Source organism: Hemicordylus capensis, chromosome 2, assembly GCF_027244095.1.
Source record: "Hemicordylus capensis ecotype Gifberg chromosome 2, rHemCap1.1.pri, whole genome shotgun sequence".
Lineage (NCBI taxonomy): Eukaryota > Metazoa > Chordata > Lepidosauria > Squamata > Cordylidae > Hemicordylus > Hemicordylus capensis.
In genome coordinates this window covers 266,877,982-266,897,467 of record NC_069658.1, presented here as the reverse complement: position 1 = coordinate 266,897,467, position 19,486 = coordinate 266,877,982, and the positions used below count along the sequence as shown (strand labels likewise).

The 19,486-nt window shown below is 49.0% G+C and overlaps 1 protein-coding gene across 3 annotated transcripts in view; it reads right to left on the bottom strand.

Annotated features, from left to right (window-relative positions):
• The window catches only part of LOC128344212 (sodium- and chloride-dependent creatine transporter 1-like), a 32,528-nt gene extending 13,339 nt beyond the window's left edge, over window positions 1–19,189 (bottom strand). For 2 of the 3 annotated variants that reach the window (XM_053293884.1, XM_053293887.1), the window contains exons 1-9: window positions 19,032–19,189; window positions 17,661–18,114; window positions 14,250–14,498; window positions 7,583–7,714; window positions 4,017–4,269; window positions 3,503–3,635; window positions 2,302–2,436; window positions 1,982–2,085; window positions 337–461 (exon numbers count right to left, since the gene is read on the bottom strand). In XM_053293884.1, the coding sequence (XP_053149859.1) occupies window positions 337–461; window positions 1,982–2,085; window positions 2,302–2,436; window positions 3,503–3,635; window positions 4,017–4,269; window positions 7,583–7,714; window positions 14,250–14,498; window positions 17,661–17,691 (1,162 nt within the window). In that variant the 5' untranslated portion in view covers window positions 17,692–18,114; window positions 19,032–19,189. The remainder of the gene's footprint in view (window positions 1–336; window positions 462–1,981; window positions 2,086–2,301; window positions 2,437–3,502; window positions 3,636–4,016; window positions 4,270–7,582; window positions 7,715–14,249; window positions 14,499–17,660; window positions 18,115–19,031) is intronic. The other variant, XM_053293886.1, reaches the window with a different exon arrangement.
• Window positions 19,190–19,486: the final 297 nt, after the last annotated feature.

Here is a 19,486-nt window from a genome sequence, read left to right as displayed (position 1 = left end):
CAACTTTGGCTCTTGGACTGTGTCTGAGGAATCAGCATGGCTGCCTGCACTTTTTAAAGAGGGGTGGCGGCTGCAGATAACTATTCTAGCATCTGCCTCCGCATATGGACCTGGACCATTGGCCCCCGCTAGCTCTGCCTAGTCTGTCCAGGGTCTATGCAAAGGTTCCTTCCGAGCTCTGCTGTCTGTGATACCACTGAACAGAGGCCCTTCTGCATGCAAAGCACATGCTCCAATACGGAGCTATTTTTACCCATGCAAAACATCCCAAAGAGTGCCCTACAAGGGAAAGCACTGGGTGTGTGGGTGGGAGGAAACTCCCAATGCTGCACTCACCTGATTCAGCCACATGGGAGATGTCCACACCCTGTTCTGAGGCCATGAAGCCCAATACTGAAAACACCACAAAGCCGGCAAAGAAGCTCGTTGAACTGTTGATCACAGCCAAGATGTAGGCATCCCTGTAGGGGATAGGCAAGTCAACAGCCATAAGCCCTGCCTGGACCAGCCGATACTCGTTGTCCTCAGCCTGCCTTTCACCCCACCCAGCACTAGCAAGGAGAGTATACTGCATTTCTAAACTGCTGGGCCCAGAACTTCCAGCCTGCCTGGAATTCATCATGCCTTTTGACCCAGGAACTCCTCTGCTAAATCCGGGTGTGGGGGATCTGGCTGTGCTTACTGGGTGAAGGAAATATACTCTGCACATGTTCAAGTCTACTCTGTCAAGTGTTCTGGGACTGTATCTCAGCACTGGATACATGTTCTGGGGTCCAAATAAAACTGGGGCTGTGAAGGGTAAGAAACAAAAGATTCCTTCCAATATGGGTAAGATGAGATGGGTGGTATGGCAGAAAATTTCCAGCTCACAGCAAACACCTGACCTCCTACTAGGCCTGCTCAACTTAGGCCCCCCAGTTGTTTTTGGACTACAACTTCCATAATCCCCAGCCACAGTGGCCAATAGTCAGGGATTATGGGAATTGTAGGCCAACACCTGCAGTAGGGCTGAAGTTGAGCAGCCTTGTAAGGAAACTCCTTCATGAAGCCAAACACTTCTTTGCCATTCTCTTCCTGCCGCTATGGGACTGAAAGGGTTTTTGGAGCAGTAGTGTATATACCATCAGAGGCTTTTGGGGACTGTGGATAAGAGGTCCTGTCTTTTTCATGCTATCCTCCCCCAATTCCTCAAATTTTGCACTTAGAATAATTGCGCAAACATTGTTCAGCTGCTTATTTTACCCAGGTTGCACAATCTGGAAGTGTGAGTGTGTACAGAAAGTGGAAGCTGAGATGATGCACATAAAATAGAGGTTAACTGAGGCAATATAAAGGCCTAAAAAGGGCAGGGCAGGGGGAACAGACTCCCTTACCAGCACAACTGAGAACTTGCACCAAGAAAACTTGAATGTTGGGGCTTGTTGTGTACGTTATGGAAATTGGGCACAGCTGCATGCAGGTGTGCTTTGCACAATTCTACTTCATGGGGAGGATGCTGCATTCTCTCAAACCCCAAAGAAATCTTTCTCAGCGCGCGCACACACACACACACACACACACACTCCAGCTTCTGAATGTCACCAGGCATTGTCCACACATTTTCAGTTTATCAGAAACAGAAACTTGCTTTTTTAAAGAAAGAGAGAGCGAGCGAGCGGAGATTCTCAGGATGCTGAATTGAGTGCACTGTATCAAACCTTGCCCTTGTGTTACTTTGAAGCATACACACCGGCCTGGAAAGATGGCAGGGGGTGGTGGGTGTCCCCAAGGGGGATCAGGAGCAGAGGGGGATAAAGACACCGCTTTTTAAATGTGCCCATAGCATTTTCAGACTCTCTCTGGGGCTAAAAACTAAATGTTTTTGAAACAACATATTAAGAAGCAGAGTTTACCAGGATTCGGTCAAAGCTAGCCGATCCCATGTCATGGAACTGAGATTCATAAGGATCTCAAGACACCCATATGTGGGTTGGGGCCTCACCTGTAGCAGTTGTTGTGGAAGCGGTTGTAGCTGCCAAGGGCGGTCAGGGCTCCCAGCCCGATAGCATATGAGAAGAAGATCTGGGTACCAGCATCAATCCATACCTGGGGTGAGGGGAACAGTCGTGGTATGAGCCCCACCAAGTGGGGGCAGAATTCTGTTTGCATGGCCTGGCCAGGCCACAAGGGGCAGCGGTGGTTATATGCAAGGGTCTTCTTCCCTGCACACAGACACTGGCTACAGCCTTAGCGTTTCCCCATCACTTCCCATATTGAAAGCTTCCACTTCCTTCTCTCTGTTTCTCGCCACCCAGTTCTTACCTGAGCCACAGCAAGTTTGGACCAGTCCGGTTTCAAGTAGTAGATGATGCCATCAAGCGCCCCAGGCAAAGTCACTCCGTGTAAGAGTAGCAGGATAAGAACAACATAAGGGAAGAGAGCGGTGAAATACACCACCTGCAAAGCAAGGGTTTGACTTGAAGACTGCAACACAATGCCAGTGACTGCTAGGCTGCATTGAGCCTAGTGAGGTGGAACGTGTGGATGCCTGGATTGGAGGAGAAAGATGGAGCTCAACAGGAACTAAGGGTAATGGAAAATCTCACTGGGAAAATCCCAGTCCACAGCTATGAGAAGACGCCTCATCAAGACCCTCTGTTTCCTACAGTCCCAGTGATTCCCACCCCTGCTTCCTCTAGCTTCCAGAGCAGTAAGTCAGGATAATGATTATGTACATGACCTGTTGAAACATTAAAGGGTTCATTTTCTTATACAGCAAATGATTTGGCAGTTGCACTGAGACTAGAAATGGGAGAAAAGTATGGGTTAACAGTTGCAGAGGGAGTGTTTTTAGTGTGACACTAGAGGAAAGAGGACAGTGAAGTAAAGGCCTTCTCTCTGGGCTCAGTTATAGGAACAGAGATAAACACGTTTGTTTGGTTAAGTTTGTTAATAAGAGAGTTGCATTTAAGAACATAATCTCCATTGTCACCTCTTCAGGGAAGCCATACTGCTGGGATAAGAATCTGCCTCAACACCAACAAGCGATTGGTTGTGTGAACGCTCTCTGTCGTAGGAGATAACCTTAGAAGTGATACGATGCATGCCAGTGATATGATACTTTCGCACCACTGGTTATGCAAGACTCCTCCATACACCACAGTCATTAGGTAACGACTACTGCTGCTAACTGGTGTCATGCACAGGAGTTAAACAACACTGATGTTACACCATGGTGGTATAACTACTGCCTAAAAACAGTTGCGCGTATGAGGCCTATGTCAGAAGTAGAAACAGCCAGCATGTCATCAGATTTTCTCTCAAGGCCCAGGAGACTGGATGCTTGAACTATTTCTAAAATAAAAACAGCTTTTCGGCCTTCACACGTTGATAGGTTCTGTAGTAAGAGCCATATCCTGGGTTCTAGGTTATGGTTGTTGGGATACACTTTTACACTTTCTGCTGAAGAGTTTCTCCTGAAGCAAAACATATACAGACCCCTGGGGGGGAAAAACCCAGTTACCTTCCCAGTGGACTTGACCCCCTTCCAGATGCAGAAGTAGACAGTGACCCAAGTTGTGATCAGGCAGAGGATCAGCTGCCAGCTAAGCTCTCCTGGTTCAGCCAGATCCCCTGAAATCCGTAGCACCTTGTTCCTGAGGGGTAAGGAGTAGGGAGGAAAATGAGCAGATGGTGCAGCTTTAGCAGGAGAAAAGGGTACTTTCAAGGAAACCGCCTTGCCTCTGTTCATACCTGGGGCCAGCCCACCCATTAGGCAAAGTGAGGCAACCCACTTCAGGTGACAGAGTTTGAGGTATCATTACAAGGCAGTAAACCGTTGGTAATTATTATACGTTTATCCCCATGGAGGCATCATTTGGATTTTTATGTCCCCAGCACCAAACTGTCCAAATTGCTCCCAAAGTTCTCTCATTCCTCCCCAGAGGGGCCACCATCTCCCTTTCAGGAACCTTAGCCTCCCACCTCCCCTGGAGACCCCCACCCAGACAGTCCTCCTGAGACCAGCACCCACTCACTCCCAGAACTCAATGACGGGGGAGCGCTTGTCGGCCATGTTGCTGCAGTTTCGGGCGGTGCTATTGGTGCTGTTGCCACAGACGCCCAGGTCAAAGAGCTCCGTGCATTGTGGAGTGTTCCATGAATGGCCGCAGGTGGCCCACGGCAGGGTCTCCGTCAGAGAGTGCACCAAGTAGAAGAGACCCCAGACTAGGATCATGATGTAGTAGGAATTGCAGAAGAAGACAATGACCATGGAGGCCAGGCCCAGACCTAGACACAGAGAGACAGAGCGAGAGAGCGTGCGCTGGTCAGAGCCTACACCAGGGGGGGCTGCACAGCTTTGGCCCTCTTGCAGATGTTGGCCTACAACTCCCATAATCCCTGACTATTGGCCACTATAGCTGGGGATTATGGGGAATTGTAGTCCCAAAACAGCTGGAGGACCAAAGTTGTGCAGCCCTGGCTTACACTTCCTCTCACGGGTTTCCCCTGAAGCAAAACACGTACACATACCCCTGAGAAAACCTGCCTGTTTTCCCAGTGGACTTAATCCCCTTCCAGATGTAGAAGTAGAGATAATGACTGAAGTTGTGACGAGGCAGAGGATCAAAGGCTTAGGAAATCTAAAAGGATTGCCTCTCCCCCTATGAGTTCGGCTGCCTGATAAGATCAGCTAGGGAATCCCTCCAAGTGTCCTGCTGTCATCAGAAGTATGGTTGATGGGAACACAGAAGGAGATCCCTTTTCCCAATTCCCTTTTCCCAGTCTGTAGAACACCCTCTGCAGTGAGATCCAGCTTGCCTCCTCCCCAATTACCTTCAGTTGAATTTAGAAGACCTTTTGGTTCCAGCAGGCTTTGAATCTGACAGATATGGCTGGATGATACTGCTGCTCCCAGCTTGTTTTATTGTGACTGTTTACCTGCTGCCTCTTGTCATTTTACAATTGTGTTACTGTCATTTTTGAAAGTGATGCAAGCCTCCCTTGTGCACTTTTGTGAAGGCAGGACATAATTTTAAGTAAAATAATAATAAGTGGGGGCCTGAAAGAGGGAAGCATTGCACTCACACTGGGGACCTGGTCTACACAAAGCAGAATGAGGTAGGAATGAGGTGGAAGAATGGAATGTACCACTTTCAACTGCAGGTGCCGGATCACATGAAACCATTCCTATGTTAAAACGAAATTAGATCTTCCGGCAAGTAGGGAACAAGCACAGCAGAGAGCAGGGTTGCCACAACTTTTCTCCCCGATGTGCTGGGTGTTGTTTTTTTTTTTTAATCTAGACAAACATTTTTGTCTAGGGCACCCCACCTATGTTGAAGTGGTACAGTGCACTGTACAACTTTCCTGTGCTGCACACATATAGACTGAACAGAAGACTCACTCCCCTCAGTTTCTCCCAGCAAAACTCTACAGCTGAGTTGAGCAGCTGACAATTAAGACTCTAGTGCTCTATTGAGGTGTGTGTGTGTGTGTGTGCATGCGCATGCGCGCAAGGTAGAAATATTCTGCATCAGGGAAACTTGAACCGGAATTCTGTGGCTCGCATCAGATATGCAAATGAAACATGCTGCATATTCTGCTTCTGCTAACCATGGGGAGGAGCAAGGATCTGCTGAAGCCCCTATTCAACTGGGTTGGAAATCCTAATCAGTCCCCTATTTAATTCCTGACACAAGACATTGCCCATAAATGTCCAAGGCTTAAGGACTAGCCATTTGCACTTTTAAAATTATTATTAACATAAGGTGAAAACTTATTTTAGATCAAGTACTATATTTGGCGCCATTGCAGAATATTCAGCCCCGGTGATGGACAAAAGGCAGGCGCACTTTGTCCCAACTGTCATGTATGGAAAGTTGGATAACATAGTTTTAGGCCTCTTGCTCCAAACCTTTTGGGCCCTCCTCCATTCACGGATGGCCAATCCCTTTAACTCTGTCCACTGTGTCCCCCCCGCCCCAGCGCTACTGCATCTCATCTGACTGCAGTGCCTGGGGTGCTCCTCCATTTGCTGATGCATGTCACCAGTGTCTGAAGGTACAAACGCATCGTGTATACATGGTGGCTGGTGCTGGAGTCTGAAACAGGGCGGTGGCTAAACAGTCAACATGCAGGGCTGCTCAACTTCGGCCCTCCTGCAGATGTTGGCCTACAGCTCCCATAATCCCTGAAGATTGGTCACTGTGGCTAGGGATAATGGGAGTTGTAGTCCAAAAACAGCTGGGGGGGGGCCCAACGTTGAGCAGGCCTGGTCAATAGCGACATGGGATTCCCGACACCCAGAGTCAGAGGATCTATGTAGGCAGACCTGGTTCTGTACACATGCACAGCCCATCTCCACTCGCCCTTCTGACCGACTCCCTCGTCACAAGTAGCCCGTTCTATAGCCATAGCCACAAAGCCCCTCAGAGCTGCCAAAGCAAGCCTCCAGCAACCCCCACCTACTTAGCTCAGGCTCCCTGCCCCCAACCTGTGTTCCCTGTAAGAGGGAATCCCAGGTGTTGTTGACTGCAGCTCCCAGAATCCCTACCTGCAGTGGGCCTTGGCCGAGGATGTTGGGAGTTGTAGTCCATAACCTCAGGGATTTTCTGTTAGAGGGAACACTGCCCCCCAACCCTTCCACTTGGGCTTGAAGTGGAACATCGGGAAGCCCGGTCTGTTGCTCCTTCCTCTCTCCCCAACCAACGGGTGGCTAAACACTTGGCCTCAGGCAGCCCACACTCTCTTCTATGGTAGAGGTTTTCAGACTTCCTACAGTCAGAAGACCCTTTCCACATAAGCATTCCCAGTGAGGAACTCCCATACAGTACACTGCAGAGGATTCTGGGACATTTATGGGGACGGATTGTTGTTCAGTGGCAGAGCATCTGCTTGCATGCAGAAGTCCCAGGAAAGACTCCTGCCTGAAACCCTGGAGTCCCACTGCCCGTCGCTGTGGGCCATACTGAGCCAGAGGCACCAATGTGGTCTGCCTTGGTACAAGGTGGCGTTCTGTGTAACCTATGTCATGCTGTAGCGGGGAGTTCTTGTGAGGGGCTGGCCAAATCCGGAGGGTTGCTGAGCCACACACTCCACCCCAATGACATGAGAGTGCACCCTGGAATGTGTGCAACACTTTCCAGCATGTGCACATGGCTGGCTTTCAGGGAAGCTTCTCCGCCATGCAAGATGGCCTTCCTGACGAACCTGCAAGAAGCTCCCATGAAGCCTCAGGGGTCCTTGGAAGACAGTCTGAACACACTACTGTGCTGCAGCACTCTCTTATGGTACTCCTTCACTCTTGCCCTTAACTGTTCAAATCTCAAGACCGCCCCGCTTACAGGAGAGAGGCTGTCCCTCAGTGATCAAGCGCGTGCCTCGTGCATTCAACCTGGGTCTCTCCAGGGAGGATGGGGGGAAACCCTGTCTACAACCTTGGAAAGCTGCTGCCAGCCAGTGCAGTCAATCCTAAACTAGACGGACCAATGGTCTGACTCAGAAGAAAGCAGCTTCATGTGTTCATATATGCCTCACATTGCCATCAGCGCTGGTGGCCCTGGGTTGGAGAGGAGCCCTACCAAACCAGGAGCCTTTTTACCTTTGAAGAGGGGAGCAATGTTCCAGGCGGCGATCCCACCTTGCTTCATGAACTGCCCCAGGGCCACCTCCAGGAAGAAGACGGGGATCCCCCCAACAAAGACGATGAGTAGATAAGGAATCAGGAAGACACCTGCACAAAGAAGGAGAGTCAGCCGGGGGAAGCCGCTGGCTTGGCAGCACAACCTGGAAGCAGCCCTGGCGCCTAAAGGGAGTCCGAGTCTTGGAGACCTCCTTCGACAGATAATCATGTTGTACTGAAAGTAATGGGCTGGATGTAATGAGCCCAGAAATAAGAAGTCCAGTCTCATTATATTTTAGCATGCTTCTCATACATCTCTGCTTAGTGAGCGGTTATGAGCTGGACATGGGAGTCATGTAGCTGCCAGCCTAAGAAGAGGGCAGATCCTTCCTAGCTGTGCGGGGCATGGAAACTCCCCATTTAGGATTACCTGAGCTGGGGAACTTGATCCCTAGTTTCTGTTTTCCTTCTGCAATAAACAACAAGAACTCACTGCAGTGGATATAATCAATTTTTATATATATATATATATATATATATATATATTTTAAATCAAGAGCCCCTGGTGGCGCAGTGGTAAAACTGCCGCCCTGTAACCAGAAGGTTACAAGTTCGATCCTGACCAGGGGCTCAAGGTTGACTCAGCCTTCCATCCTTCCGAGGTCGGTAAAATGAGTACCCAGAATGGTGGGGGCAATATGCTACATCTTTGTAAACCGCTTAGAGAGCTCCGGCTATAGAGCGGTATATAAATGTAAGTGCATTGGTATTGCTAAATTAGATTTTTTAAAAAATATATATATATATATTTTTTTAAGCTTCAGCTATAGTAAGTTTCTCTTTAAAAATAACCTGGTTCAAAATGAAACATGAATGCAATGCAAACCAGTGCTCAGATTATGGAGGGAAAGATGGGGGAAGGACCTTTAATGAAATCCACAATCCTGACTCATCTCAATTTCAGCCAAATCACGGCCCCACTGTAACCTTCTAAACATGTAACTAATGGGGCTATCACAAAAGATGTGGACGGTGTGCTCCCCTCCCTGGCCCCAGTAATTCAAACATTCAGCACATAGCCCAACATACTGAGTAAGGGAATGCCCCTCCAGGCATGCTCAGGCATGTTCCCTGCACATAACTCTTACTCTGTACGTCAGGCACTCGCTCTTAAAACTGAACCTTCTCTTTCACTTTTGGGAGGCTGCTTTTCTTTGTAAAGAAAGAACTGTGGGGAAACCATCTTCGTCAGTCATCGGTTTTTCATATATTTTCAGTCATCAAATTGTCATATATTCCAATTTTTCATAATAAGAATTATTTATTTATTTTGTACCATGCCATATATAATGGCGTGGCACTGAGGGTCAGAGATTGACAAGTCACCACAGGTGTCACCCGATGACAGATCTGAGAGATATTTTATTATTATTTTATACCTATTAACTTCTTGATCTCTACAACTGGCTCAGAGCTGGTACTCTTATTGTTTAAAAAAAAAAAGAAAAAAGCTTGGCTCTACCTAGCAATCAGCCAATTAGAACTATCTTTGGGCTTATGTGTCTAAGATACCAGGCTCTTTTGCCACATGGCAAACTTCAAAACTGAGGGGACTTTCAAAAGCAGGTGGTGATTTGGCATGGGGTGTGGGTCATGTTATATGCATTTGAAAAGGATTTAAAATCCTACTTGGCATGTCCAAATGCTTGGGTGTGCTCAAAAATAGCTCTTCGGATCCCTTAATGACCTGTGCAGCCCATCACACACTGTGCACAAATGATACTGAGAAGTTCTGACCATAGTCTGGCTAAATTTGCCTTGTATTATGAGAGACTTGAAAGGAGAAGCTGTCCTTTCCTCAAGTTCTGTTGATTTCAATTACTGGAGAGTTTTATACCATGCATAAAGGAGTAGGCGCCTCACAAGAGAGCAAAGCTTGTTCACAGGTCAATCCCACTGTGCCCATTGTCCGTAACAGTGACTTACAACAAGGCGGAGATGAGATCTGGAGGGACCAGGGATTTCCTAGTTCATCCTTGCAGTGCAGTGCTACATCAGCCTTTTCTGCTTCATCTCCCCCTGCCCTGTAGCTCTCTGTGTTAGCAGCACACAGATGACCTAAATCAGTGTTTCTGGCTGCTACCAGAAGTCCCTCCTGCCCTTCGCTGAAGCCTGGAGAGACAATGGAACTCCCATGCCTTAACATTTCAACCCATGTGCAGCCAGCGGGGCTGCTAATCTGAGTAAACTCCATGCCCTAGATCTGGGAGTCAACGGTTAGGTGCAAAAATGTGCCCTTTTCCAGGCGTTTCTAGCAACCAGTGTCTCTTAAGCAGGCTGTGTACCACATTTCAGGGGCTCCAGCTCCTCCCAATTCCTCTTTTCCAGTTATGGGGTCTTAAGCCATTTTACACATTCATTGGAGGCAGTCTTCCCTCTAACAGGGATTCCCAGATGTTGTTCACTACAACTCCCAGCATCCCCAGGTGCAATGGACTTTGGCTGGGGATTATGGGAGTTGTAGTCCACAACATCTGGGAATTCCTGTTGCGGGGGGGACGACACACTGATTGGGGGATATGGTGATCAGTAGTGGCCCATCCTAATGAGCCAGGAAGGTACAGCTGCCTCTGGGTTCTGGCAGCTCCAGTTAAATGCACAGCTCTACTTGACGAATGGCCAGTCTGCAGGCAGTGCGGCTCTTGAGTGGGTTGGGAGAGAGCAGAACCACCTGAGCTGCTTCCTTTGGCACCCCTTGGCTGATTAGGAGAAGCTGCTACTGATGGTAGTCATTGCTAAGTTTTCTGCATTTGCATCACTGAGTCTTGTACATACACCGATTTGTGCCATACAGTGTAGGTCACCCCAGACAATTCTTTTTGAGCATTTGCTGGATATACTGTACTGGAAGCTGAATGCTGCATAAGTTAGCATACCCCTGCTAACTTGGCAAAGAGGCACCTTTGAATGTGGTGATTCTCTTTATTATAGCAGGGGGAGAGTAACTGGCCCTATCCACCCGCAGCACAGGACCTCCAGTGACTGTTGCTGGTGTCTATCTTATGTTTCTTTTAGATTGTGAGCCCTCTGGGGACAGGGATTCAACTTATTTATTTATTATTTCTCTGTGTAAACCACCCTGAGCCATTTTTGGAAGGGCGGTATATAAATCAAATACATACATACATACATAAGGCAGTGGATGCACACAACCCCTGTGGCTGAGGCCAAGAAACCAGGAAGCACAGCCAGATTTTCAAGCGCTTGCCCCTGTGGCTGCCATGTACCCAGTGGCCCTATTGAGCAGGGCTTTACTTTGGGACATTTCACTGCACTAAGTCTGTTGCAGCATAGCTCTGCTGTCATATTCTTTGGGGTTTTGCATATTGCTATTTTAGATGCTGGTTCTGCCTACAGCCAACTTGAATGCATTGCCATCTCCACAGGACAAAGGAATCACTTAAGCCCAAGGCAGCAATGGGCACATAGGACGATTCATCCAATTATTCCCACAACAGCCTTGCAGTGGTGGAGAGGAAAGGCTGCTATGCTTAAGGCACCATCAGGGCGTTCTTCTCTGTACGTTAAAAGTCAAGAGTCCCAGTTCTGCTCAGCAGCCATTCCTTGGGCACATACTAAATTCTGCAGATGCTTCTTGGAGGACACAGGCTGGCTTCTGTCTCATTGAGCGGATCTGATTCGCTAGGAGAGTTTCTCATCCCACCCTGCTTATGAGAGAAGCCAATGAACAAAGTGCCTGCAGCTCCCCCACCTCCCTCTCTGAGCATGTGATGCTGCATGTTCTTGCTCATATTCTGTACCTGGGTTGTGCTTTTCCCACTAGGGACAGAAGATGCATGAATACGGAGGGCAGCCATCAGAGTCCCATGGGGGAAGGGCAGGGGGTGGAAGAGAGAGGGAGCACGGCTGTTCCTAATCCAGGACTCTGTTTGAAGGTTCAGCCCATAATCTATTTTCCATGTCAGGGCTCAGTTATAGAAGACGCAGAGCAACATTATAGACCACCTCTTGAGCACATGCAGAGTTCTTTCCTCTCACCTTTTAGCGAACACAGCTACTAGCTAGTCCCTAATCATGTGGACTGAGACATCAGGTCTTCCAGAAAAGAGGGGTGATAGGTTGTAGACATGCAGCAGAAAAAGGAGGTAGTGAGGTGGCAGAATGGACTCATTTCAGACTGCAAGTGGGGTGTGTGTCATTTTTTGAATGTTCCTCTGTGGATAAAATCTCCCTGCAGGTAGAAAACTAGCACAGCAGGAAGCAGGCTAAAGTAGAAGCCGACGTATTTGTTTTCTTTTATTTGCAGGGAATGCTTTGCATGGGAGAACATTCAAAAATGGCAACTCCTCCCCAACCTACAGCCTGAAGTGACGCAGTCCACGTTTCCACCTGATTCTGCTGCAGGCATAGAGCAGGCCTTAGGTTAGAGAGAAACAGCTTTTGTTCAAAGATCAAAGTCTGTTGAAAGAAGAATTATTGGCCACTTCCAGACTAACTCCCCACCAACACACCAAGAAGGGAGAAGAGAGCTGGTCTTGTGATAGCAAGCATGACTTGTCCCCTTAGATAAGCTGGGTCCACCCTGGTTGCATATGAATGGGAGACTAGAAGGGAGAGCAGTGTCAGGGGATGGAGCTGCTCTGGGAAGAGCAGAAGGTTCCAAGTTCCCTCCCTGGCAGCATCTCCAATATAGGGCTGAGAGAGATTCCTGCCTGCAACCTTGGAGAAGCCACTGCCAGTCTGTGTAGACAATACTGAGCTAGAAGGACCTATGGTCTGACTCAGTATATGGCAGCTTCCTATGTTCCTACCGTAAGCTGTGTCTTGGAGGGTTGAAGGGCCTTCAGGTAGATAGCTTCAGGAGGCACAGGTGGCTGAAGAGGGAGAGGTTTGCTGGAAACCACCTTTCTGCCCTTGTGCCAGGGAAAACCTTGGAGTATCAGCAGAGGGTTGGGCTGGCTGTTGGCCATTGCTTCTCTGGTATGCATATTAATTCTGCTTTCACATCTGATCTACAAGTCTTGTTTTTTTTAATGGTTTCCAAAACTTGTATGACTGGAGATGACAGTAGAAGAGAAGAGATGTGTGTATACCTCCGGAAATGAAGCCTCTCTCAAACTACTTTCATATCCAGTTTCTCTCCAGCCTTTGGGCCAAACTACAAACCATATTAACTGATTTATTGGCCCCAGTGTGCTTATTTGTTGAGGAAATAAACAAGGTGGAGGAGGGGGCATCTGGATAGGGACAAGGGAATGGAGGAAGGGGAGCTTTTGCCCTTGCCATGGTCCTGATCCAGCTTGCCCTCAATTGCTATTTACCAAATTAAAAAAGCAGCACATCAGGGTCAGGGTCAATAATATGATTTACTTAGCATGTAGTTTGGCCCTTTCTCATCTGAGCCTTGGCAGGTCTCTTTCTGGAAAATAGGCGCTGCTGGCACTTTTTTTGCAGCTGTAAAAGGCACACACCAAGATAAAGCTGGGTGGAGGGGAACATACGGATGAGTATTTTTTAACAAGTGGTCATTATATAGCTGTCTGGGAACTGATAGGTTGTAGCATTTCTACACATGGAAAGAACTGTAGCCTCTCACAGATTTCTTCTGATCAAGCTCACAGGCATGTGTGGCCAATTTTCCTCACACAGAGAAACAATAAATAAATAAGATGGCTCCCTGTCCCCAAAGGGCTCACATTCTAAAACGAAACATAAGATAGACACCAGCAACAATCACTGGAAGTACTGTGCTGGGGGTGGATAGGGCCAGTCACCATCTGAGCAGATTCTGCCCACTGGTTTCACACATATTGAATTCTCACTGTGGTGATCTTCCTCTTAGAAAACAGCTCTTCTCTATTCACCAAGCCTGACCAGAAAACAAGATCTACCCACAGTGCATCAGGGCTTATGGGAGAAGTTGCTATTGTAGCAGCGAGGTCAAGAAACTAGTTTATGCACTACACTTTTGTCCCCTTCTTCTTCCAAAGAGTTCAGAGTGATGTACGAGGTTTTCTTTCCCTTTCCCACACGCACAACCCAGAGGGATACAGATAATCAAACTCCCTCAGCCTAGCCTACCCCAAGACCTCTCAGTGGGCTATATGGACCAGGAGAGATTTGCACATAGGCCTTCCTGGTTAAAGTCCAATACTCTAGCCACTACACCACAGTGGCTCTCTACAGTGATTGAAAAGGATGGGTACTGAAGAGAGGGATTGGGGTCAGCTCTCCAAAACATTCAGCCGTGGCTTGCTCCTGGCAGATCAAGACTATATTTACCTGTATTCAAGACTTGGTTTTTCGCCAGTTCTTTGATTTTAGAAATGGGAGTGGGGGTAGTTCCATCTTAATTCAGAATCCTTTCTCATGGGTAAGCACAAGTATTTAAACTGTATTTTTAAGGGGGTCGGTAGCAATCTCATGGATCCGCTTTGAACTAGAATCCATTGCCTCATCCAAAGGTGTCCAGTTTTAAGAAGGGGACTTCCTTAAGTGGCATCATCAGCTCTCCATGGTTTGGATCCTTGCCCCCCACCCAGTCCCCAGCTTCTCCACCCAAGAGTGGGTCTCTGCTAGACAGCCCCACAACCACCCAGCCGGACCCCCCAGAGCTGCCCCTCACCTCCTCCATTCTTGTAGCAGAGGTATGGGAAACGCCAGACGTTGCCCAGCCCTACAGCAAAGCCAACACAAGACATGATGAAATCCATCTGCCGGGTCCAGGTCTCCCGTTCAGGAACGGGCAGCTTTCCAGGGCCCATGGGTACCACCAGAGGGGTGGTGATGGCTCTCTCCTCAGGGGTGGGCTCCCCTGGGCCACCCATCGGCTCGGCACTCTCTGCCTCAGCCACCTCCGAGCACCCACTGCCCTCTGTGGAGACAATGAAAAGGCGTTAGCTCGATAGCAGCATGGCGGGGGGGGGGGGGCGCGGTAATGGTAAGCTGTGGGGAAATGTTACTCTATGCCTGCATAAATCCAGGAAAGCTGAAAAGTACAATTGATTCTGGCTTCCTTTTAGGCCCTTCCCCTTAATCGGCTACTAGATCGGAGGGCTATAGGCCACCTCCAGCCTCTGAGTTCCAGTTGCAGGGGAGCCACAGCAGCAGTGAGGGCATGCCCTCATCTTCTGCCTGTAGGCTTCTCAGAGGCATCTGGTGGGCCACTGTGTGAAACAGGATGCTGGACTAGATGGACCTTGGGCCCGATCCAGCAGGGCTGTTCTTATGTTCTTTTTTTGCCATAATGCTTCCAGGTTTTCTCTCTGCCACCACCAGGGCTTGAGGCTTAAATGAAAATTAATAATTCAGCCAGAATCACCTGAAATCATGTGGCTCACAAAGCATTCAGTTGCCTAACTTTCTTAAATTATACTTATGAACAACAGCTATTGCTTTTACAGGGAGAGATATTTCAGAGAGGAAATGTAACGATCAATAATAGAGTTCTCTTCTTCCTAGGTTTCATACGAGACCTCACTTAACATGCATTAGTTACCCCTTAATGTCCTTCTGCAAAACTAGCCGGTAACATATTTTTGCCTCAAGTGGCTGCAGTGAATATCTTGGGTTCCCAGGCTCCCATGCAGCATCCACATGGGTGGGGCATGAGACTCAGCTTATGAGAGCTAAGATTTCATCCTGGGAAGAGTGACCTCTTCCTGGGGGGGGGGGGTGTTGGGAAGCATAGAGATGGGCCACGGCATCCCCTGTGATGTTGCAGGCTGTATCTTTAGGCAGAATTAGGCCACCTGCCTCAGGCAGCAGATTTGAAGATACCAGGCAGAAAACTCTCACTTTAGTTATTCTGTTTTTACCAGGAGGTGCCATTTGGATTTTCTGCCTCAGGCACCAACATGTCTTTTGGCCAAGTTTGCCTCTCTCTGCATCCATTTCCTCCTGTGGCTGAAGGCATCAGAAGTCAGCCACAAGAAAGGCTTGTGTGTGAGAAGAGAACATACTGGGCTCCTGAGCACTCTGAGCTTGCTGTGTATCCTATTGTCTCCCCTGCCGGGGCAGGAGTGGCATTCTCCCAAGCAGAAATCAATGCTTTGCTCCTTGCCAGGGAACCTGCTTGCAGCTCCTGGAATCCTAGCAGGGCTGAAGCCCCTCCCTGTCATTTCACGGAATGCCATGTACTTCAAACACAAACACACTTTGGCAGTAGGACAAACACAAGAATTTTCTAGGCTACATTTTATATAATAAGAAGCTCCTTAAAAAAAACTCTCTCTCATTCTGGAGTCCTAGTTTCGACGTCACAATGCAGGGAGGTGAGTCACTCACTAGGCAGCAGCTCTGAATCCTCTCTCTCTCTCTCTCTCTCTCTCTCTCACACACACACACACACACACACACACACACACACACAAACTTGCACAGCAGTCACCACACTCACAATGGGCTTGTACGTTGTACACACATGTAGAGTCACGCCAGACTGCATCTCGGACCGAAGCTTGTATCTTGGACCATTGCACATGCTGGTTTGCAATCCCCCACCCAGGCCTGAGGGTGGGCTTTGAGGGCCACTCTCATTCAAGCTTTCTACTTCTGGCCCTCCTGGGATTAAGGCACAGCTCCCTCCCCTTGCAAAGGGAGAGCCCTGCCAGACAAAGCTAGTAGGAAAAGATGGGGGTGGGGGAGAGAGGTCTGCGCTGGAAACTACCTCTTCCAGCTGGATCCCAACCAATGGCAAATCCTCAGTGGCCCTGCCTCGTGCCATGAACAGCCAGCCCCTCACACCTCCACATCGCTGCCCCCCCCCCAACCCACCCACAGGAACACCTCACACCAGAGGAGTCCTGTGAATCGCCTTTGTGCTGAGAAGCCTGGCGGAATTACCCGCTTTGGGCAGCACTGAGGACAAGAGTTGTGGGCAGGGCAGAGCCGCACTTGAGCCCAGACACAAAGCCCCTTCTCCTTGTCTGGCTCCCCTCCTCTCACAGCCAACATGCAGCCAAGGCCTCAGCATGTGACTGAACTAATCCCCATTTGTGGGGCTGAGGCTGCTGGACAGCCTCCCCCCGCCCCCCGCCCCCAGTGTTTAGATCAGCCACTGGGCTGGATGCACTCACAGGCATCCTCGGAGGCAATGCTGCCAGGAGCCCGTGCTTTCTCCGGGGAAAAGGAAGCAGGGGCAGGAGGCAGCCGGGGAAGGGAGCTGGGAAGGCGAAGAAGAGGAACACCATCCTGCTCCCCTCAATCCTCCCTCCACCCCGCCCCGCCACCTTCTGCTCCTGCCGCGTTGTTGCCTTATAAGGGGCTGCTGCACAGCACCCTCCAAGGTCTCACATTTGCCAGCTCTGTGCATCGTGGATGAATCAGCCGGTACTCTCAGGGCACTACCAGCTGCTTCAGGCATCCAGGCATGCCGTGTATGGGAGATACGAGAGCCCAACCAGTAGTACACCTATCACACTGGTGCCACCTCCATGAGTTCACATCTTGTTGGCTCCAGATGAATGAGCCTGGAGAAACTACCACCCCTGGTTGTCTCCTCATCACACACACACACAGAGCCATGAATGCAATTTACAGCACGGCAGTCAGAAGTGCATGAGCGAATAGGTCTGTGTCCCAGGCAAAGCACAGAGGGGGGAAGTGAGGAAGCACAGGACATTCTGCCACCGAGAAGCAATGGACTGAAGAGCGGCAGGATCAAGACAGGACGTTCTGGCACAGGGAAGAATGTGGGGAGGGTTGGTCTTCCAGCTGCTTGAACCAGTCAAGCCCCGGCAGAAGGGGGTGCATCATAAAAGCAGCACCTGGGAGGGGTTAAGGGTGCTTGTGCTAACTTTTCTCCCTAGCCAGAGCTTCTTAACCTGCATTCATTTTGGTGGGGACCACAGAATGGCGGGGGGGGGGTCAAGTTACACACAGTTTGGGATGCTGCTTCGTACACAATGAGCAGCCCTGTTACTTACCCCCAAGCCCACCGTCTCAGGGACAGGACTCTGCTTCCCCCCTGAATTGGTCACAGCACCCCTACCCCCTTCCAGAGAGACGCCAGAGAAGCGCAAGGCCAAGTCCTTACCTGAACATGTCTCGGTGGGCACTGGAGCCATGGCACTGGGCTGGCGATAGGGCTCCGTGGCAGAAGACTGAGACGGGTGTTGGGTCGGGAAGCTGGCTCCGGGTCTGGGAGGGGATCGGGGTGCAGGCTCAGAAGCAATCCACAAAGCACTTGAAGGTGAGACGAAAGAACCTCATTGATGGGGATTTACACCAGGGAAATGGGCAGTGGGCGAGAGTCTGGGCAGGGCCTCGAGCTCAAAACCAGGCGGCACGGACAGGGCTGAGCAGATGCTCCATCGCTCAGCTCTAGCACCGAGCTCTGCTACTCGAAGGAGAATGGACAGAGAAAGGCACTGCATCTGCTCCTGCTCCCCTCCCAGCTTGTGCCTCATTGGCTACTGCTCCTGGCATCAGGCTTGTCTGTAGCATTCTGGGAACTGGAGTCCACCTTGCTGCTGGGTACCATGGAGATGCTGGAGGATGGAGATAGGCAAGTGCATATGTAACCTTCTACGTTTTTGTTTTTGTTTTCCTTCTACACTGTCAGGATTAAGTTAGGGAGTCTGATAGCAAAGCAGACTCAAAGGTCAGTGCATACCAAATGAACCATATTTAGATCTATATAAGCAACAATTACAGACACCCCTTGGCTTACACTGTCTCCTTGATTCAAAAGCTGCAAAATTACCTGAACACTGCTATACCCGCAATACTAAAAAAAAATCCAACACCTGGCTTAGTCCTCGTCTCTTTGTATCAATTTGGATGCTACAGGACTCCTTGCAGGTCACCATTTAGAACCACTGAGGTATCCGTTTCTGGCAATCTCTTCTGGAGTTTGTTTGTACAAACACTAGGACAAACTGGACCTTTCAAGAAGTTTGCAATTAGAATCTCTGTGCTGGCTTTCCCCAGCTCCTGTAAACAGCAGCCACAGGGGTGAGAGGAATCCAGATTGGGACGGTGGTGTGGGCAGAGAGTGCTTTTAACTATCTTCCCCTATAATCGTCCCGATCCAGATTGCTTCTCTCCACACAACTATTGACAGTAAAAGAGAAAGAAAAGCAAGCACAAAAGAAAAACTGCACACTCCTTGTAAAGTGAAGTTCAACCCACAATCCACCCAGATCAAAGGACAAACTGCTCAAGAAACTAGAAGAACCCTACAGTCGTGGTTTTTTTTAACGAGTCCATTTGCTGATCTGTACCAACTCGCACAGTTTACTGTAGTCCCCTTTTATGTACAGAATCATAGAATTTTAGTGTTGGAAGGGATCTTGAAGGTCTTCCATTCCAACCCTCTACTCAGTGCAGGATAATCTGGCACAAGCAGACTTTTCTTCACCTTTATCTTACCATGCCAAGCTGCTGAGGATTTAAAATAGCTCACCAATAAAAGAATATCTCTTTTCTTCATTAAGTTCTCTCTCTCAGGAACAAGGCTTGAGACGCCACCAGCAAGCATGCAAAGTGAAACTAGACAGTCACAAGATTGAGAACGTGCAATTTCTAGGGTGCTCTTCCCCCTCCCTTTTCCAACCTTAAAGGGCCGCACACAACACACACACACACCAGTGTTACACATAGCTACCACAATTGCCTCAACTATCCAAAATCTCTTGGCAGTATCTCAGGACCCAGGGAACACAAAACACAGGACGCAGAAGCCAAATGGGAAAGGCATAAAGTGGCATCAGGGGATACGAGAGGCAGACTGGGTGTTGTTATAGCCTGCTTTCCAAAAACAAAACATTCTCAAAGTGCCTTACATTACATAGCAAATGGAGAAATAAAGTGGTTTCCTGTCCCAAAAGGGATCACAGTCTAAAAAGAAACACAAGGCAG